At 35.9% G+C, this 22,443-nt stretch overlaps 1 protein-coding gene across 1 annotated transcript in view; it reads left to right on the top strand.

The window, feature by feature from the left end:
* Window positions 1–21,043, top strand: part of NECTIN3 (nectin cell adhesion molecule 3) — a 46,409-nt gene extending 25,366 nt beyond the window's left edge. Inside the window, exons 3-6 of the mRNA XM_036405169.2 lie at window positions 5,695–5,991; window positions 7,704–7,821; window positions 9,911–10,062; window positions 18,276–21,043. Of these exons, the coding sequence (XP_036261062.1) occupies window positions 5,695–5,991; window positions 7,704–7,821; window positions 9,911–10,062; window positions 18,276–18,859 (1,151 nt within the window). The 3' untranslated portion in view covers window positions 18,860–21,043. The remainder of the gene's footprint in view (window positions 1–5,694; window positions 5,992–7,703; window positions 7,822–9,910; window positions 10,063–18,275) is intronic.
* The last annotated feature ends 1,400 nt before the right edge of the window (window positions 21,044–22,443 follow it).

The raw sequence follows: 22,443 nt of genomic DNA, 5'->3' as shown, positions 1-22,443 counted from the left end.
GCACAAAGCATGTGGTCTTATGGTTCTCTTTTTCACCTGACTTCCATCAGTACTGCAAGTGGCTATGTGTGTGGCTATTGTAGCAGTCTCTTCACTTCAGGTTTCAGCTATTGTGCTTTACCAGTAAGCGTGGGAATTTCTTACTACCTCCCCTCACCTTTTCTAGTCAGTTCCTCTTTCTAAGATTGTTTTTTTTTCAGGTAACATTAGTTATTGTGTCCATTTTGCACTCATAATATCAGGTTTCTGGAAGAACTTGGAAAGCACATCTATGTTTCATGTGCTTATTATTCTACATTTGGAAGAATAGAAGGACCACAACTTGTTTCATTGAATATACGTTATGCAAAATTGCATTTGAAATAGGCAAAGAAGTATTAGTCAGGCATACAGTGGTTCTGATCATAGCTTTTTTCATCTTTGATGCAGATGATTGCCAATTGCTGTAAGTCTGTCAGGACTCTCTAAATGGCAAAACCCAGCTGTTATTTGCAAAGATGCTTTTCCATCCTAGTTACCAGCAGCTTCACTTGCATGTACCACTAGGTAGCCAACCCTCTGTTGGACTTAAGTTCTATGGCCTCAGCTGTGTATTTTCTGTCCTTTTAGAAACTCTTTGCTACACTGACTTGTAGGCTTAAACTGTCAAAATACTGGGGAAGTAATGATGTTCAGAATATGTTTGTAAATTAAAAAATTGTGAACTTTGCTGGCCTGAACTCAGCAATTCCAAGCTCATCAGAATCTTAAGGCATGCAATTGCTGTAATTTAAATCTTGATGTAACTTAAAATAATCTTCAATGATACATTGGCTGCATTCTCCCACTGGTCTAAAAAACTCTTCCTTAAGTAAGGGAAAAAGTTCCTGTCCTAAGGCTGAGGCTGTTTCCAGTTGAAGCAGGACTGCCTTTTTTCCTAGTCCCTGTGTGTTCTTATTCAGCAAAGAATTTGTTTCCTTCCCCTGTGTAGCGGACATACTTAATCATGTACTAGATGCTTTTACACTATAAAGTGGACACACTGAAGACAAATGGAAGAAAGAAATAACTGCAACATAAAATGCCCTGTGTTTTGCCACAGCACACTGATCACTTAAGACCATATTTAAAACTTCTTGTGTGCCCCAAGTTTAACAGATGAGCCATGTTTGGTGACTTTGCCCACTCCCAGTTTGCTTTGTTTAGTGCTTCATGTCGTCTTAAGGAAATGCACTGTAAAAGAAGAGGTTAAGACAGTGGAAATGCTTTTAGGGTCAAACAGATATATTGAACTTTTCTGAAACTTTGGTTTGCCAAACTTAAGTTGTTAAACTTTGCAAAAATGGCAAAATTTGGCAAGCTGTTGGTTTCCCCAAGATTCCATGATGCTGACCAAATGAGGCAAACTGGTGTCTCAGGGCAGAAGAAAGGACTTGTTGCTGGGTAGCTTGCAGAGGTGATATAATTTTTATGTGACTAACTTGAGTGCTGCCCATGACTATTTAAAATACCTGGTTTGGTTTAGCTCTGTCTTGCTAAGTTGGATTTCTTATCATGGGTATTGATAAAGTAGGTCTTGTTCCTTTGCAGCCTAGCTCTTCCCAATGCTACAAGTGAGGAATAAATTGTACAAAGGAGTGTCAAAGGCATAGGTCATGAATTAGATCCTAGACACTCTAATGCAGAAAGTCTTCCAATTAGAAATTAAAAGATTATGTATGTCAGGCAGTATAGATATTGGGTACTACAGAATACTCAGGGCCAAGAAAAAGTATCAAGTAGATGGCAAATTAGTGAACTTACTGGCCTTAAAACAAAGAAGCAAACTGCCTCCCCCCCAAACTATTAAAACAAGAAAACCTTAATAAGTTAATAATTAAGTATTAATTAGCATACAGGATAAAGTACACAGAAAGATAAAGCTCCTGGTTTCAAGGTGAGAGAAAATTAAAACTTGAAATACTGTTTTGGAAAGAAGTTAATCAAGTACATGTCAGATGCAATGAAGGAAATGACAATTTCCAGTGTCGTGCTATTGCCAAGGAATCAGTGAATTTAACGTTGGGAGGAAATAATCCTGTGTGTGTTGTAATCATGCCAATATCATCCAGACCTGTGCCCAGTGTGCGCAGAAAATTAGTTTTAAAACCAACAGAAGCAATTGAAAAAGGTTTATGAAGTACAGGAAAACCAAGAAGCAGCTTTTTGGCCTCAAAACTTGATGCAGTAGGATTTAATGCTCATGTCTGGATGCTATTTTATGTTCATTTTCTGTAAAAAAATTATAAGGACCAGAGCAGCAAGAGATTTCTGGTATGCCTATGTTGAATGTAAGGTGAAGGTTGAATAAACTGGGTTAAATTAGTGGTGGTCATGAGTCTGTTAAAGGGCAAGCACAGATGGGCAAATTAGTTGAAACCTTTTGAACAACTGCCCATCTATCTTCCATGCTTCAGCCATCCTGTCTTTAATTCTCAAGTATAATTCACACCATAATGTTGCTTTAGATGGAACTTCACACTGTGGAAGTAGGTCTTGCTTTTGCATGTTAGGGGATTGATGGCTTCCTTTTCCACACAAAGCATTGTCCTCACTATCTTTTTAATTTGGCCTAAATAGAGCATAAGGTTTCTACTGAGTGGGTCTAGCAGCTTCTCTAATGTTCTCCCAGCTGCCTCTTGTGGCCTCCACCACCATTGTGGGCAGAGAAAGTAATTAAAAATCACACTCATGTGGTGCAATGAATGGTCCTGGGATGAGGACTGCATATAGAAATTACACTTCCACAAAACAAAAAATTAAACCAAAAAGAATTCCAAAACCCTATTTTGGATAATCTATTTTCCAAACTGAAAATGGTAAAACTGTTTTGCACTGTGAGAGATGAGATGTCAATGCCCCCTTGTAGTTATGGATTTATTAACCAGATACTTCTTAATCCATGACTGAAAATCTAGAAAGGCCATAGAATAAGTATCTGGGCTTCTGCTTGTTTTGTTTCAGTTGCTGGGACAGAGTAGTCCTGAATGATAAACTATAGAAATAAGTATCCTAACAGCGATTGCTTTCCATTTTTCAGTATGTGGTTATTTAGTTACCTTGCAGTTGATGTGTCGTACAAGAATCACAATTTATGAGAAGATATGACAATAGAAGCCTAAACATTTCTGATGTATAAAAAAAACTAAACATGGAAACAGGTAGGACTGGGAATAAGTATATTTTATGACACTGAGTAGTTTTGAATAGTTTACCTTTGGTGTCTAGTTGACAAGTGTAAAACCAGGTATTGCACAATGAACTCAAACTGACAAATCTCTGGTATCATTTGAGAAAGTAGGTGTTTAAAATTAGATCTATCATGCTACTTGAAGGCTTCTTTTTCTCAAAGTACAGTACTGAGTAGTCCTCTTTGGGTCTGGACATCTGTGCAACTTAGTTAAGAGTTCTTGTTTACTTACGTATCCCTTCAGAGGTGGAGAACAAATTACACAGTTACATACTTTGTTTTGAAGAAAAATCAAAGGAATAGAACATATCAAGCTTTTATTTCCAGCTGAAATTATTTGAGTCTAGAGTTTTGGCATGAAATACTAACGATAGCTGCTAATTTAATTTATTTTACTATTATGGAAATCTTGGGAAGGGAGGGATACAGCAAAAATTAGAACTTTCATGTATGTAAAATTCTAAATATAAATTTGGGTGTATACTTCTGCATTTTAGTAATGCTACAGAAGCTATTGAAGAAATCTCTACCAGTGATTTTGGGAGGACAAGGCAGTAGTGTTCATGTTAAATCAGGAAAACCAAATTGTGGTTCAAATAACAAAACTATGTTACATCAAGTTCTCCATACTAGGTTTTAAAGGCTTTTTTTGTGGATGAGACAATGCTTCATGTGTACATCAATTCAGATATGCAAGCTTACTGCACAAAGCTCTAGCTGTTGCTGGTGTTGCAGAGCAGGGAATCAGATTTTGAAAGAAGCTGTATTAAAAATACTTCAGATCTAGAAGAGTGAGTGTTCAACTTGGTAGAAAAAAAACTGCTATTGGCTTATTTTCAGTAGGGTTACTAACAAATCTCAGAGGGTGGGCATTCAGAGAAGCAAAGTAGAAAATAATTTGCTCTTAGTATCCACCCAAACAATCTTCAGTTTCATAACAACTTGTATTCTTCAAGCATTTCTATGCATAGAACAGAAAACACATTTTTGTAAGGTTATCCATTTAATAGTTGCCTTTTCTTTTAGTATAATTGAGCAAATGATAAACCAACTTGTTCAGACATGAGGAGTGTTAGACTGAGCAGAAAACAGTCAAAAACTGATCCTGGCACTGAAAATAACTGAAAATATTTGTTATCTTTGGAAGGCATAGGTAGTTGGAGAACTTGCCAGGTATGGTACTTTGCTCTGTTCTGTTCCAAGATGTGTCTGTGGGTCAGCTTCAATTTATTGGAAAGAAATTCCATGAACTAACTTTTTTCCTTCTGATACTGAAAGGCACAGAACTTGCAAGACTTATCTCTGCTTTGTGATTAGTGAGGGCTGATCCACTGAGGTGGATTCTGAACTATTATGGTGAGTAGCAATGACCTTCCTTCAGAGGACTTCAGTAGCCAGATTAGAGCAAGACCAGGATTGTGGAACAGGCTGGTACACTACTGCAAACCTGTCCCTTACAGAACTGGTGACACAAACGGGCCGTTCTAAAACACCCCACCCATGGTTTGTATCTGGAGCACCAGGTAGTTTTTCTGACTTGGGCTGCAGCTGGTGGGTGGCTTGTACAGGGCCAAAACAGATTTGCTAAACCAAAAGGAAATTTTTTCAAACCTTTTTAGTCTATAGTCCTCAGCAGCAGACTTGTCCATGAAGAGCTCAATTTCCCTTTAGAAAGAATTGTGTTCCCCAAGTCTTTAAAATTTTGGGTTGAGCAGGGACTTTACGAGGCAGTCACATCCTTCCACATGCAGATTTCTTTAGTCTTAGTATTGAGTTCCATGTAGGCAAAATATATATATATAGGCAAAAATTTTATTTTTATATAAAACAATGAATTTTATTTTTATTTTATTTTGTTACTGAAATTTTATTTACATATAGATTACTTTGAATATTAAAAACTTAGATAAATTTTATGTACAATTGCATATTTCTGTTTACTTATTAGATCCTTTATTCAGTGTGTGGTTTGTATATATAATAAAGATGCAGCTTGGAAGTCATTTCTATAATAGTGATCAAGAAAAGCTTAAACTCCTAATGTTAGAACACTGAAGTAGATTTCAAGTGACACAAACTGACAGTATAGGTTAATTCTTAAATGCTTGAAAATGCAGCAGAATCTAAGCTTTTTGAAAAAAACCCTGCAGTGTCGTTTCAACCTAATACCTTAAGTTCGCTGTTGTCAGACACTGCAACTGAAGCACTGCAATTGGCATTTTGGATCTAACCACTCTGGAATTCCCTTTCAGTGCATTAAATGTATTGAATGAACAACACTGAACTTGAGTGAGTGGACAAAGCGGGGTAGTGTCAGCAGACCAAAGCCTTGTAGAACTGTCATCTCTTGAGATATGCGTAGCCTTCTAGGATGTCTGATTAACATGAGCATTTGCAAGCGGATTAGATCTTGTTTAACTTAAGTAGTGACACTTTCAAAGATGTGGAGTTCTTGTTTAAATCTCCTTTTTTTCCCCCCTCCTTAGTTGAACCTGTTGTGAGCTTAAAGAAAGGACCAAACCCTCTAATAGATGGTGCAAATAGGACAGTAGCAGCCACTTGTACAGCAGCCACTGGAAAACCTGCTGCGCAGATTGACTGGGAAGGAGGCCTTGGTGAAATGGAATCCACCTCTACTTTGTTTCCAAATGAAACAGTGACAGTTGTAAGCCACTATGTGATTGTCCCTACACGATTTGCAAGAGGAAGACACATAACTTGTGTAGTGAGGCACCCCGCCTTTGAAAAGGAGATGCGATACCCTTACGTGTTGGATATACAGTGTAAGTATTCTGTGAGGTAATTACTCCTGGTTTGTACCTTGCAACTTCCCCCTTAATCAGTGTACACCTTCCACGGGAAGGAGATGAGCACTTTCTGCTTCAGGAAAATGGAAACTGTATAGAAAAGCTGTGATAAGAGGCAGGTCAGGCAGGAGTAAAAGCCTAGGGTCTCTGAATTGAAAATAAAGTCATGAAGCTAGAATACTGTTACATTTCTACTGTTTTGGATATTGAATCATGGATAAACATGAGGGTTGATCCAAAAGCTGTTTATAGTGTCTTACAATTTCAGCATTATTAAAAAAGAATGCTAATGAAAATTCATGTGTGAGATGCTAAGTTGAAAATAGGTCTTGTGGTGGTCAGTAAGTTACTTTCAGATTATTCACCAAGCTTTGTCCACTCTAACTAGCCCAAGGAAACAAGAACATAATAATATAATTCAAACCTGCACTGGGCTTCTTTAAAAAACTTATGGCTTTTAAAAGACATGAATACAAAACAAGGTGGCTTACAATGTTGCTTAGTTAAAACTAGTTAAAACAAGTAAGCTTTAGGCATGTGGTCCCTTTTTGTTAAACAGTGCATATATGAACAAAACCAACTATTTTCGTGTTGGTCCTTTGGTGGCCTGTCTTGTGTGCTGCTTTAAAGTTCCTAAATCACAGAAGTCTGTCAGTTCAAGTAGAACAAATGTAGCGGCTGGGAAAAGTAGACTTGGCTGTTTTGATTTGACTAGAATTTGATTTTGGCTTGGTTTTGCTCTGTTTGGTAAAGAATCACTTATTTTGGCATAAAATAGTGATTAACACTGCTTTATTTTATTGGTCTTGAAATAAAGTTCTAGATTGGAGGGTCATTGATACAGAAATAAAACTGAAGAGGATTTGTATTGCCTCAAACAGTGAATAAAATAATTGTTTCCTGTTGAAAATGAAGTGAGGGTGCAAGTTGGTCTTCAATATTTTCATCTGAGATTAGCGTTAATGCATGTTTCAGAATTTCTAACAAGGTTGTATAGTAAGGTACACAGCAGCAAGTGAGAAGCAGTGTGTGCTCTTCAGTCTTCCCTAACACTTATTAGCTTTTGCAACTGCATCTCCATTTTGGCTCCAGAGCTTATCCCAAATCATACTAGTTTGTCTGTTCCTTGGCTTGTAAATATTTTTCCAATGCCTCTCTGAAATCACCTCCTGGCTTTTTAGAGCCATAACATAATTCTACATTTTGATGCCAATGGATAATTTAATCTTTATAGTTGGCATCTGTGAACTTTTTGGTGATTTCTTAATTATCTGGTTTTTCCCAAGGTTGTTTCTGATCCTTTGCTGTATCTTTTTAGTGAGAAGTAGTTCTAAGTTACCATTCCTCCTTCCCAAAAACATGAAACTGATTCTTTTTTTCTGAAGTCCTCTCACTTCTAAGGGTGCTGTGTGGTTGCTGAAAACACACTGGGAAAATTGCGCTGATTGAAACTATTTGTTCACTGCTGCATATTAATGTCGTAGCTTGGAACTGTATCGTGCTCTCTGTATATTTTGGTGGTGGTCTTTAAATTAAAAACAAAAAGGCAACCAACAACTAAAGCAAACAGTAAAAAAAAAAAAAAAAAAAAAGGAGAAAAATACCTATTTGTTCTAACAATGTTACACATGATTCACTTTTAATGTAAAAATTGTGATTGTTCATAGATTAATTTTTTTTTTTGTCAGATACCCCAGAAGTTTCAGTAACTGGCTATGATGGGAACTGGTTCATTGGAAGAGGAAATGTTCAGCTCAAATGTAATGCTGATGCAAATCCATTACCTATGGAATTTATGTGGACCAGGTAAATATTTATGAAAAGGGATTTGGCACATGATTCAAGTGGTATAATCACTTTGCTTACAGTCAATGCATGTTTTGAAAACAAAGAGTATGTGACTTGTATTGGTCATATTGGTTTCATCCAGCTTTTTAAAAGGGGAGTACAAGATATCTGTTTGTATGAATACAGGTGATATCTTGTAAATTTATGTGCCTAAACAGTTTGTCATTACTCTCAGGGTAAAGTGTCTTTAGTTACTCAAGGTATACTGAGCTCTCTGTGTTGCAGCACGTAGAGCAAAGACCAATAACTCTAATAAGGATCCAATTATTATTTACATATGCCTCTAATGAAAAAATTTAAAAGCTTACATATCATCCACATTTCATGAATCTGTGGACTACCATCCCAGGCTTAGCTCAAAATCACTGTGATGAGAAATTTCAGCACATAAAAATTCCTGTGTTTAAAAAAAGCCCCTAACAGCTGTACCATTTGCTTCTTCAGATGCACTAGGTTCTTAGTTCTCTCATTTGAATTTGAAACATACATAAGAGCTAATCAATACTACAAATGTTCACAATTCTAGAAGAAATGAACCTATTTAAATACATTCAAAGCCATTTGAGCTTCAGAGATCACTGTTAGACTTCCTAAACTTAAAATGGAAGAAACTTTTACAGGAAATCTAAGTTTTCTGGAATAAACCTGGTATGCCTTTTGGAGCAACAACAAAACCCATCCAAAAATCTAGTACTGGTGAATAAGAAAGTTCATGTGTAAGGAGGAAATCCATGGAAAAGAAGGGTAGCTTGAGCTTGGAGAAGTGCTGTGTTGAACTGTGTACTGTTTGACTGGTGTCAGATTACAATAGGTTGTAGAACTCCCTTACCAACCAGATTTGTCCCTTGGAATCCAAGATGGCATTGTATTTACTGGGATAGTGAGATTTTCATGGTTAGTAATATTTTTAAATGTTGCATGTATGAGAATTTTATTAGGATAGAGCTTTCAAACCACTTGACTGGTTTTTTTATAACGTTTCTTGAAATAAGTACTTCTGGTACTATGAATTATGATGTATGTGACTGATGACTTTTATCAGCAATTCTGGGCAATACAATAATCACAGCAAAGGACTAGGGATCTTGTCTTGAACCACATTTTCTGAAGATTGTATTTAGTGTTAACTGTGAAGTGTTTGTTTCTTTTCCCTTGAGTACCTGTTTTAAATAGATGGTTGCCTTTTTTTTCAATACTACTTTAAAAAAAAATCACACTTTCTAAATGCTTTCAAGATATTGTCATCTAGTGATCTAGTTTGAATATTGATTTAGGCCTGCTTGGCTGTTAATAGGTACTTAGATAAATCAAAATGGATTTCAATGGCATGGAATTACACAGGTGTTTAATGGACAGTTGGCAGCGCTGTTAGAATAGTTCCAGGGCCTTTGCCCTTTCCCCTTTTTCTCTTGCATTTACACAGTTGTTACTGCAATGTCAGACAGAATTGTACAGGGAAATGATAGATTTAGAAAAGTCAATTGATAAAAAATAATTTTTTCAGCCAGTTGTTTCCCCAGGTGTATCACCAAGTACCACATTCCATTTCAGTGCTGTAATTTAGACAGAAGAGTGATGGGAGGTAAGAAAAGACAGTTCAGGAGAGGAGAAACTGCTTGAATTCTTGCTCAGAAGTTCTAGTCAAAATGTCCTCTAAATTAAGTATGTATGAACAGAAATATCTACTGGATGCAAATGAACAGGCAGCTAATCCTGACAGCAGAAGTGCTTCTAAACTGTTAGTTTTCAGAGCTTGGGTTGTCTTGTTCCTCCAAGTTCTTTTGAGATGTTGTTTGCTTAGCTGTAGTAGTGTTGATTTTAGACAGCTTGCTAGTTCCAGCGGATCTGACATTTAAAGGATTTGGCCCAGAAATTAAATACTGAGTAAACCTTCAGGTGTACCCTGAGAGTATTGAAGGGAAGCCCACTGGAAGTGTCAGAGCACAGTGAAAAAGTCATTCCAGAGATTATTGGCAATATTATTTTAAACTCCTTCTGTTTAAACTAGTTGTAAATATACACATTTGAAATATAACTGTTCTTTTAGGTTGGATGGACAGTGGCCTGAAGGATTGTTGGCTGTTAACAATACTCTGCAATTCAGCAGCCCTTTGACTTATAACTACACTGGGACTTACATCTGTAAGGTGACTAATGCTCTTGGTCAGAAAAGTGATCAGAAGACTATCTACATATTAGGTAAGTTTTACTTCTTAGCAAAGACAGTTTGTTAACTTGGAACATTTTTTTTGTCAGTGATCAAATTAGCAAACTGAAGAGCCAGTTGTTGCATGAAATATATGAAAAATATATGCTTTTTGTGTGAAAAGCCATTGAAAGTGTGGATTTAAAAGCTATAGCACAATTTGGGATTGAACTGACTCTTGAATAGGAACATATAGTGGAAATTCTTACGGTTAAGGTGCTTCTGAGATGATTATTTTCTTTTGGTAATTTAACTTTTTGTGCAGTGTTAACCTGTGTTTGACAAGACATATTGACTGCAATAAGTAGTACCTTGTCTTTAATAAATTGAGAAAACAGATGTTCGTGGAAGGAGAACAATTATGTTTAGAAAAGTTAAAGATGCTCTTTTAAGGAAGTTAGTTATGTTCTGAATTGTGTCCATTTTACACCAGTTACTTGTGTCATTTTCTCAGGGTGCAGATACCCAGTAATCATCAAGTTAAATACCTCATGCAGAACCTTTGCTGATCTACTTAGTACCATGTAGACAATTTGTGTGTCTGTGTAGCACTACTGCTGCTGGAACACACATCCTTGCATCATTAACACAATGTAATTAATTTTTTACTGTGACATCTTTTTTGTGAAAGAGCACTATGACTTACAGTAAGCATGAATACTTCTATACACGTGTGGAAAAGCTGTTCAGATTTTCATAAGGGATTAAGTAAATTAGCTTGATGAATAAATGCTAATATTATAGGGCTTTTGAAGGAAGATAATAGACATGAAAATTAAAACTTCATTATGTTGTATTGTGTTGCTGCTTTCCAGTAAGTTCTTGACATTAGTTATTTCATTAAGTAAATTAAGTGTCAACGCACATGTTGGCCCATTAGAGAATGCAGAGATGGTGGATACAAACATAGATGACTTCTTTGTTAAAATTCCATATGAACACTTAAGAGTTAAAATGAGAATGAGAATATAAGACTAAAACTGTAAGTACAAAATGTTTGAGACCACATCAGTCAGAATTCACTTTGACAGTTCTCTGCATCTTTAGAATGAATGATAATGTTGAAGTCAGTCACTGTAGGCCTCTGTGGAAAGCTAGTAAGTTCTAATTAACTGTCTAGTCAATGAGCTAGTTAACTGGAAACTATAGTTTGAGACAGTTGAATTACTTGTAAACTACTTAATACCTAGAATTTTATATAATTTAAAATATTTCAAGTGCTGCCAATTGTTATGAAAGTTATTTCTGTGAGAGTTACTTTTGGGCGTTTTGTTTCTAAGGTTGCTTCTATGGAGAAGACTTCATGGCTGCATAGCAGTCTCAAAACAATTACAAAAATTGGCACATTGTAAGAAATAGCAATTCAAAAAATTAGAAAATCATCATTAATTGGGGTGAAATGTTTGACTCGAATATAACTTTCAAATACACTTGCTCAAAAAATAACAATGCAGTTTATAGCTCTGTTCTCAACCCTATTCTAAGGAATGGGGAAAAGTTTTTTCAAGTCCACTATTATTCAAGTTGTCAGGTCTGTAAATGTTACGTGATCTAAACAGACATCATGCTTTTTACCATGACTGTCATACATGAAAATTTAAGGTTGTCATTCAAATTATGTTTTCAACTAACAGACTAAAACAGGCCAACCAGAAAATCCTAGATATTTCCTAAAATGAATCAAGTTTTTAAAAAGCAGGGTAGGCATACAGGCTAGTTGGGCAGTGGTGATGGTTTATGTTCTAGCCTAATGCAAATCTTACAGAGTCTAAAACAGCTCAGTGCAGAGATAGTTAAGCTGCAGCAGTTGGCATTTGCTGTGAATTGATGGATGCTGTTTGTGTGTGCTGCTTTTCAGCTGTGCTCAGCAAATTGATTTTACTGTAGCAATTTAACTGCAATTAGCAAACCTTAGCTGTTTTCAGGGAGCAACAAAACTGAGCCTCACTTGGTGTGCAGAATCATACAGTGTCATGGTTCTGCCAGATAGGTCCACCAGTAACAATAAAGGTTTTAGCTGCCAGTAAATTTCAGTCTTTAAAAGTGTTATGTTGATCATGCTGATAAAATGATTAAAAGCACTGTATATAAACTTTTTGTATATAGGAGACTTGATTAAAAAAAGGAGAGGTGAAGCAATTATTAGTATAACACCTGTATTGTTTTCAGAAACAAATACTAAGTACATTCTATTGTAACTCTTAAGAATAACTTTACAAAGTGATTGGTTCTTTAATTGAAATGCCCTAAAGTGATGCAGGATGGGCAAGTGACCAATAATCAATTCACTTACCACCTGTAATATTTGACTTAACTCACCAGGTAATAATAGTAAACATGGCAGTGATGTACTGTAGAGCAATAAGCTGAAATAATCAATTAGCTTATTTTTCTGTCTTTGCTCTTAGCCACTGTATAGAACTTGGCATAAAATGTGAACTGAAACTTGGAAGTTAACAGACAAAGCTGTATGACCACACCATCTTTCAAATTTTAATTATGAAGCTGTCAAAAAGGATTTATGAAGTTAATGTTTCTGAACAGTCACCATGCTCGTAGTTGTTAAGCTTTTTAACTGCTAGAAAAAAATACCCATTAAGTTGAAATGTGTTGTAGGTTTGGAATGTAGCTTGTCAAAAGATTGGTTTTGGTCCTGATATTCATTGTTAAAATCAAAGCTCTATTTTTAATAAGTTCTGTTGTGCTCCTAAATCTTGTTAATATTCTTGAAGTGAAATACAGAAATGAAAGAGAAGTAGTTGACAGGAACTAAATAGTATCTTCAGCTTCCAGATTCAGGAGATTCTACATCATTATAGGAATAGAGAAATACTCAAATAGTTTTTGAAGTGTGATACTTGTTTTTATTTGGCATTTAAGGCCTAGTCATTTTTGCAGTTTTTATTAATTCAATGATGTAAAGCTAAACTTTTTCCATAGTTGTCCAGCAAAAGCAAGTCATGCTCCTAGTGGAGTTCAAGCATTGAGGTAAGTTTTCTAAAACATGCTGTCAGTTTGATATATAAAGCACTTCCTTGTACAGTATTGATTTACTCAGTTTTCTTACACAAGGAATTGAATTTTGTTTTCATGACTCTGTGTTCTTTCACCTTCATACTGTTTACTGAGGCTTTCCCTTTCTCCCCTTGCAAAGGAGAGGTGACCTGTGAGGCTTGCATTAAGGTTGGAACATACTTCTTCTGTCATGACAGCCTTTGGAAGAGATTACTTTTGTTAAAAGTAAAGCCAGCCTTTGTTAGGCAGCAATCCTAGAAAGGTGTTTTTTGTAAGCACAGGGGTCACCTTCTTGTAGAGTGGACACTGTGAGGATTCACATAGCAGAGACTGATAGTTGGTTTTAGGTTTTGCTGCTTCATATATAAACCTCTGTTCTGAGAGCGCCTTGTGAATACAGGCACTCTCTTATTTTCTAAATTACATATTGGAGGGATGTTGACAAACTGCTCTTTAGCAAAGGGCTTTTGCTCCCTGGTCTAGTAGGCTTTGAATTTTCAGTGGTCTTCCTGAATATTCTTCCATGCTGGAGGTTACAATAATAATAAGTTTTTCTTGTGCCCCAAAAAAATACCAAAGTCTTTTATTTGGTGCTTTTGCTCCCCGGTCTAGTAGGCTTTGAATTTTCAGTGGTCTTCCTGAATATTCTTCCATGCTGGAGGTTACAATAATAATAAGTTTTTCTTGGTGTCCCAAAAAAATACCAAAGTCTTTTATTTGGTGCATGAAAATCCCAGCTAGAAACCACAAAAGCACACTGAACTTTGAAAGTGGATGATTGATGAGAGAAACTGTTGATAGCAATATTAGTATTATGCTGCCAAAATAGAGGTGGGGGAGCAGACACTGAAAATAATTCTAAGGAAAATGTTTAGCTCCAGTGTGAAACCTTTGTAGGCAAGACACTGTGGGGAGAATGTTATGCAGTATCCTCACTGACTACTTGACATTAGAGCAGCAGTGGTTGGAGAAAGAAAGAATCATAAATTTCCAAATCATTTGCTCTGAGACTTTGAGTCTTCTTCCATGGAAAGCTGACTTTCCCTACTGTCATAAAGCAGTTGCTACATAAGCTTTTCAGCAGTTGAAAGAGCTGATTTTTAAGACCTAACTGCACAGAATTATTATTCAATTCTAAGTACTTAACATCTAAGGGTAATTGAGCAAGAATAGCAAGTTAAGACACAGTAGTATGTATGTATCTGTGCAAACATACAAGCAATACATACACAGGCAGGTCCTTGCCACTCAGTAAAATGGCGTATGCAAAGAGAGATCTTGTAATTTGTCAAAGCCAACTCACTTGTGGATTAGATGTAATTGATAGCAGATCCTTGTCTTGTAGGAGGCAAAAAAAAGGGGACATTTGCATCTTGAATGGTGTGGGATTGTTTTTTGCAAATAGAGAGAACTATTTTTGGCCACTCTGTTGTGGCTTTTGGAACCAGAAAGACTTTGACTGTCTATGTTAACACACAGCAACTCTCCAAGGAACCTTTATTTCCAAAACTTTGTTTCTGTAATATGACAAATTCTAACCCAAGTAAATTGTGACAGTATTGAATTATCTTACCTGTTGTAGAACTGGTCACTTTACCTCTCGAATACTTCATAGTAGGCTAAATCCAAAATGGTTTATGGTTTAAGAGTATTGTGTTCTCTTGTTGACTTTTTTTTTTTTTTAACAATGATAAGACTTTGAAGATAGTGATCTGTTTTTAGGGATGATTCATCCATCTCTTTCTACTTTCTTCTCTCTGATATTTGGCTTATTGTTGGCTTTGAATTGGCAACAGAAGCAGAAGTGAGTCCCAGAAATTTGAAGGATGTGGTATAGCAGGAGGACTGAAGCAGGGAGATGTAGTATTTGGGATGCGAAACATGTTATGTTAGTTGGATGCCTCTACTAAACTTAATAGTAGAAACTCCCCTGCCCAAGATAAGTTGTTGGTATTGTAAGAGCTGAGAAAACTATATCAAGAATAGTCATTTAAGGGAAAAATAAAAATATCAAGCTGACACTGTTGAAAGTTGGTACTGACTTTGATGGGAAACATCTGGAAAACAATTAAGAGTGTGAAAACTAAGCAGTGCACTGGGACCATGGTCCTTTAATTTGAGGTGGTATCAGAGCTTCATTTGAAGTCAAGAAAAAATCTTGCTTTTATTGGCAGAAAACGGTGTCAAAGGCTTTGAAACCAACTAGGAAATGGAAGGAGACAATTTACTTGCTATATTCATACCAGAAAATTGGGTTTTGCTTTGTTCAATTATGTCTCTTATATTAATGGGGGTGGTAGCTATGTAAGAGTAGAAGAAATTTTGTTGGGGTCTTTGCTTGTCCTCATCATTATTGCAGGGTACATGTAATAAGGATTTGAACAGGCCCCAGAACATAGTAAGAAACAAAAACTGAAACCAAGATGTATTTAAACTAAAGCCAGGTATTTTCCAGAATTTCTGCTACTTTTAGCTCCCTGACCCACATGGATATTTTAATATGTTGTGCTTTGTGCAACAACAGAAGCCTACATCAGTGAAAGAGACGAGAGCTGTTAAACATCAGGTACGAAATAAAGTGTTAAAGGAAGTCATCAGTAGGAAATTGTTGCTTTTGAATAAAGTGCCATATGAAACAAAATTTAAATTATGCCCTTAATGTTTTAGTGGAAAGCATTAAGAAGTCAAACATTTATCAGTGATTATTTGAAATATTATAGTTAAAGAACTTGCTGAAATTAAATAATGCCATCTTTCTTAGCTACAGATATGAGTGGCATTTTCTTGATTTGGAGATGACATCTGAGATGTTATTTGCAAGCAAAATATTATGAGGTGGACATAAAACTTTGGCATTCCTCATCTTAACGTTGTTCTCCATTTGGGGAACTTGCTTGGTACAGGAAGAAAAAAAAATTAGCTTTACATTTAGAAAGTTCTGGGTGATGTCAGAAGTGAACTCATATTCTTAGTAGCAATTGACCTTATAAACAAGAAGGTACAGTTTTAATTTTGTCATTCTTCAACAATAAAAAGTACCAAAATAAATAAATCTTAGAGTTATCATGGTTATGTATTGCAGGAATACATATGAACAAATGCTTAATTGATCCTGTGTTTGCAATTGATATAATATGTTAATTAGTGCTTGTTGGTAATGCAGCTGGACAGCCTGACAACTGGTGGATGAATGGGAAGGTTTGAAGGAAAAACTCTTTGTAAAACACTGAATTTCTAATATATTAATAAGATTGTAATTGCCACTGTGCTTATTTCACATTTGTAATGGTAAAATTTGCCAGGATGCAAATACTACATCCTTGTGGTTGTGGAGAGATAAGACTTAAGACTTCAGTGTCAGAGGCAAAACAATTACAAAGCCAAATAACTATAGCCAAACAGGTATATATAGCCTGGAAGGATTTTGCTGGTACTGTTTGAAATAGTGTTTTAAGGTCATAAATCTTGTGTCTTAAGCAAATACCTTTTCAAGGAAGAGAGATTTGAACTTCATGACCTAGGGATGTGTGGGACAGAGAACCCTGGTAAACTTGGATTCTTTAATCTCTACTTCTTTGTTAAATTACCAAACTCACTTTAAGTCAATTTCTACTAAAATCATAATCTGAATTCCTCTTATTCATTTTGGTAGTGCATCTTTCTTGTTCAGTTTCCTGTCTTCTGTCAAATTAATTCCATTTATGCATAGTACCCTAACGAACCATCACTTTTCACATTGTTAAGGAATAAAATTATGCCCTTTGAAAAACTGCGTAAAAGTTTACTTATGCTTAAAATGTTGCATTCAGCAGCAAGGTGTGTAGTAATCATGACAAATATGAGAATTCTGTCTAGTATGAGAAAATTGTATGTCTGTTTCTGAGTGGTGAGATTAAAAATCATATTTATGGCTATTTAATTGTGATTTGTCAAATAACTGAAAGCTTGACAAAGATATAGTTCTATCTGGTTTACTTTATGGTGGTAAATTTAGGGTACTTCTAATGTGGTGGTAGTACTGCTTTCATGGATCTTGCTTATGGGCATTTAATTAAATTACATGATATAATAGGCTGTCCATGCAATAGTCTCTCTGAAAGGTTCAAGCTATAATAACATGTTTAGAATTCCTTTTTTAATTTTAAAATAGTTAGCTTGTAATGGGCAAGGCAAAAAGTAACTTCTTTTCAGTGTGGCATAGAAATAAGAGTTGTATATAATATTGTGGTTGATTGGTATCATCTCAGTGTCATCAGCCCATCACTTGGAACCTTGCCTGCAATAGAGATGCATACATCTCCAATAGACCTAAAGAACAAAGGCAAAAGCTGCATGCTGGAGAAGCTTGGTATCTGGCAGTCTCTTGTTTACATGCATAACCTGACATGAAATCAGTTTATATTTTATAATGAGGAATTAATATGGAAAATTCTTTGTGCATGAAGGATTAAATGGCTTATAGAAGGAATGCATAGATATAATTTTTGGTTCAAATGTTTCAATTTTTTAATGTTTTAAAAACCTGAAGGCTCCTTGCTCAACATAAATGTTACTTTGAGATTAATACATACCATTTTTAACTATGCTTCTTTCACTAATCCCAAGGTGAGGCTGAGTAAGTTTTATTAATGAAACAAATGTTTTTGGAGAGAATAGCTTAAAAATCAGTAGTTCATGCGACTGAGCACGCAGCTCATGGTTTTTCATTCTTATATTTAGTGCCCTGAATTATTTCTAAAGGGGGAATTTAATGTGGAATAGTTGACACTGTGGCATAATGAATTAATTTGATCCAGAATTCCCTATGGCTGGATGGAAGGTTAGAGGACTGCTTGAGTTTTTCCTCCTTGGAGGAGGTAAATAATGATGTTCAGTCAACATCTGAGTAGAAAAACTCCATCTCCTTATTTTGAGGAGGGCAAATTTTGTACCTGAAGGTTATTTTTACTTTGTTCGCTCTTCATACTTTCTGTACTGCTGCAGCTTAACTCCAAACCATATGTAAGGAAGCTAGTTCAAAGCTTGTGAGTAATTTAAGACTTCTATAGTGCCATGAACTTGAGAATGAAAAACTATTCTTGTAGAACATACCCATCAACTTTGCTTTCTTATAAACCCTTAACTGATTTAGCTCGCATTGACATTCTGTGCCTTTTCTGTGTCTTGTCTACTTCTTTGCTCTTTCCATTAGATCCTCCTACTACTACCACTCGACTGCCCACGGTTCCCTGGCATCCTTCGACTGATGGCACCACAGGTTTAGCAACAGAACCTAGAATAATAAATTTCCCAACATCAACCTTGCCAACAAAGCAGGACGACACTTGGGGTATCGTTGTTGGTTGTGTGGTGGGTGGGGTTCTTTTGCTGTTACTTCTTGGTACTCTGGTTGGAGCCGTCTACTATAAGAGAAGAAAGACGTTCCGTGGTGACTACTTTGCTAAGAACTACATTCCACCATCAGATATGCAAAAAGAGTCCCAAATAGATGTTCTTCAGTCAGATGATATGGGTTCTTACCCTGGCAGTATAAAAAAAGAAACAAAGCACCCAATGAACTTAATATCTAAAGATTATTTAGAAGACCCTGGAAAACCTGAGTTGAACAATGTAGACAATACTAACAGGTACCAGGACCGTTATGAAAGACCAATGGATTACCATGAAGGTGGAACATTTGGAATGGGTTTTATGCATGGTGAATTTTATGAGGATGATGACTTTGTTTCTCACTTAGATGGTGCGGTAATATCTCGGAGGGAGTGGTATGTGTAATAACCACTGAAAACTAACATGTACCTGCAGTTCACTTCATTGGCTGGTCACTTTCAGATTGTTTATACTTACACAAGAGGAGGAATAAACTTTTTGAAACTTTTTTTTGAAGGTTTTTATATTGTGACTTGACACAATGGAAATACTGAAACTGGGGAAAATGTATTTGAGCTGCTTTTTTTTCCCAATGCTGTACTACTGTTTAAGATTTGAGTTTTAACGCAGAGTGCTTATATTGGTCTACGTCAGAGTTAAAAAAAAAAGACTAAATTGAAGTTGCCGTTCAATATTGTTTAAGAATAAAAAATGGCTGTCTTGGCTCTCTGATTTAAAAATAAGTTTACCCAAGGCAATGATCAAATTTGAGGGCTTTGAATTACTCCAGTCTAGGTACCATCCACAGTAAGCTTAATGCTTCTGTATAGCAAATATTTTACCAATTAAAATGAGTTACAGCAGAATTAAAGCTTTATTTTCTAGGGCTTTTTTCTGCATAAAAATGAATACCTCTTAGCATTTTAATGAGCCTTCTTGTAACTATATACTTAAAAGTTAAGTCATTGCACTGAAATTAACTTATGAGCAACATTTTGAGGAGTAACTCTAAACAGGTCAAAGGCTTGTATTTGAACAATATGAAAAGTTATTTTTTTAGTCATTGATTTCTAAAGCTTACTCTAGTGTCTGTATATATACATACAGTGAGGTGTTTTGTTAGGCCTGTAATTGGCAGGGTATCAAAACTCATTAATGCATACAAGATGCTCTTTGCAACTTTACAGCGTGCAATTTTTGAGACCTGTTTTGGAGGCGTTGTTGGAATCTTACCATTGAATTTAAAAGCTGGTTAATTGGACACAGCTAAGGAGAAAACACCCCTATAGATTCCAAAGCTGGAGGCTAATGTGAATATGCTTATTTTCCCAGGTGCCAAAAAGCATTAGAGTTTCTATGACCAGAAGTTAAAACAGCGGTTTTACGCTGCTTCGGACTAAGTAACAATACCTGCTTTGAAGAGGGTAGCCAGAGTTTAAGATTATTAGTAGGGAAGTAGACACTTGCACTGCTACTTTAGGTATTGAAAACACACTCTTTAGTGGTGCAACTAGAGTCTATGAAACAGGAATTCAGTCTCTGTGCAGTCTCTGTACCGCAGTGGATTTGTTTTCCCTGCAAATAATCCATACTGATTTTACATGTTCTTTAAAATGACATTGTATCCATTATACATAGGAAATCTTGTCTGACATGTGAAATAGTTCTACTTTATCTTGAGCAGATTCACCAAACTAAATCTGCCCATTATGTGAGGAGGAATGAAACAACTTTAGATGAATTGCAGAACAACAATGAATTCATAAGCAGAATATTAAATCTTTTGCAGTGCCATTTTTAAGTGTTTAGCTTGAGGAAATTGCACCTGATATGGCTCTATTAGTATTTGAAAACTGAAAGGAGAGAAGTCTGCTACCGTTGATGTGAAATAGGTTGCATAATTACAGCTGCTCCATGAGCATTGATGCTGGAAGTTCTTTTCTGTCCTCATGATGTTTGGTAGCTCACAGCATTTAGAGCTTCCCAAAAATAGTTATATTGAGTGTTATAGACAATACACTGTGATTGCATATGACTGCATGTCTTTAAAAAAGATTAAGACAACAGCTTTATTTGAAATTCAAATGGAAAAGCATCCCTAAACAACTTAAGTTTAGGTTTGGATAAATGGAGTACTGATACATGATTGACCAGTCTCTAAAACAATAGCAAGTGATATTGTGGTTATCTGTAGTTTGAGTGCAAACACAAGAAAAGGAGTGAAATTTCTAGCAGAGGGTTCTGATCCAAATTATCTCTGGAATAAAGAGATTATACCTCTCTTCAAAAAAAACTTGATATATCATCTTTAAAAGATGGTTTTACTTGGAAATAAACATAACCATAAACCAGTTTTCCACATGGGATATCTTGCTTTTGTCTCTGTGGATTTTTTGCTTTGATTTTTTAAAAAATATGTATATTTAATTCCTATGGGTTGAGAAGTTGAAATGTTCTGGAGTTGAAGTTATTAATAGGGATAGGGCTCATGTGCGTTGCAATGTTTTGTACATTATGTCTACTGTAAAAAGAATTGATTGTACGTACAAATGGCTGTTGTGTGAATAAACTTTTTCTTACATTCTGGAACATAGGTAGTGTTCAAAAATGTTGCACAGGTCTGTTCTTAAAAATTGGAGATGGAAAAGCACAATAAACCCAGAGGCTGGATAGAATGAACTAAAGTGTTTAAGCTGTGTGAGATGGGCTGTTTAGTATTCCCCTAAGAGAGCATAAACTTACAAAACAAGTGTCTTCAGAAACTCTTTTAAGAAGATTAAGAGAATGATAAATGGAGGTGTTTGCCATCCAAAACATTTGTTTTCAAGCACAGCTGATAAAATAGGCATTGCATACTTCAAAATAGTCTTGTTTTTTCATTCTATTGTCTTTGTTTGCTTTAACTATATTTCTTGGAATTAATCAATTCCCATCTATTTCTGACCATCTGGTGGTTAAAATGCTTAGTAGGTAGCACCATACATGTTAGGTACTCTCTGGCTTGTTCAGCTTGGCATGGTGGTCTGGGTTTATGACCATTCTCCTGGTTAGACCGATGTTTTGCCAAAGCAATTCAAAAAACCAAATGAAGTGTGCCCTGTGGTAATTGCATTTAAGTTTTTGTGTGACACTGTGCTGGGATGTTACTATTTTTCCTGATGTTCAGAAGTAAATGGGTGTTTGTCATCTTACCCAAAATCAGACTCAATGGGTGGGCTTTGATTGAAATTATAATACTTTATGATGTCTTAACATGATAGCAGAATTTACTAGAAGAAAAGGCACCATGAAGTTCAGATGAAGCAGTCAAGGAACTCTTCTGATATAATCACAAGGCCAAAGCATCTTCAAGAATTCTACACCTAAGAATCTATATTAGTTAGTTGAGACTTTCTCATTTCAAGAAGAGGGCACCCAATGTAAACTAAACTTGAGCCAGTTAAAATGCAGTGGTTAGGTGACCCTTCCACTGATTCATGTGCCCATTCTTCAGGAAAAATTATGAATTATTCTTGTGTCGTAGCTTAAGCCCAGCTTGCAGCTAAGCACAACACAACTACTTGCTTTCCCCACCCCCATTTCTTTGCACCCTGGTGGAATGGGGAGGAGAATCAAAAGCAAAACTTGTAGGTTGAGATAGGAACAGTTTAATAATTGAAAACAAAGTAAAATATAATAATAATAGTAATGGATAATGAAATGAGGGAAACAAACAAGTGATGCACAATACTTCTTTCTGGGTAATTTCCCCAGTTTATATACTTGGCATGGTGTTCTGTGGTGTGGAATATCCCTTTGGCCTCTTCAGGTGATCTGTCCCAACCGTGCTCCCTCCTAGTTTTCTTTTGTGCAGCTCCTCACTGGCAGAGCATGAGAGAGAGACACACACACAAAATAAAAGTCCTTGACTTAGGATAAACACGACTTAGCAAAAATCAAAACATGGGTGAGTTATCAGCACTATTCTCATGCTGAATCCAAACCACTGT

This window comes from Molothrus ater, chromosome 2, assembly GCF_012460135.2.
Source record: "Molothrus ater isolate BHLD 08-10-18 breed brown headed cowbird chromosome 2, BPBGC_Mater_1.1, whole genome shotgun sequence".
Classification (NCBI taxonomy): Eukaryota; Metazoa; Chordata; class Aves; order Passeriformes; family Icteridae; genus Molothrus; species Molothrus ater.
Note: the sequence above shows the minus strand (reverse complement) of the source record. Positions and strands in the feature narration are given on the sequence as shown.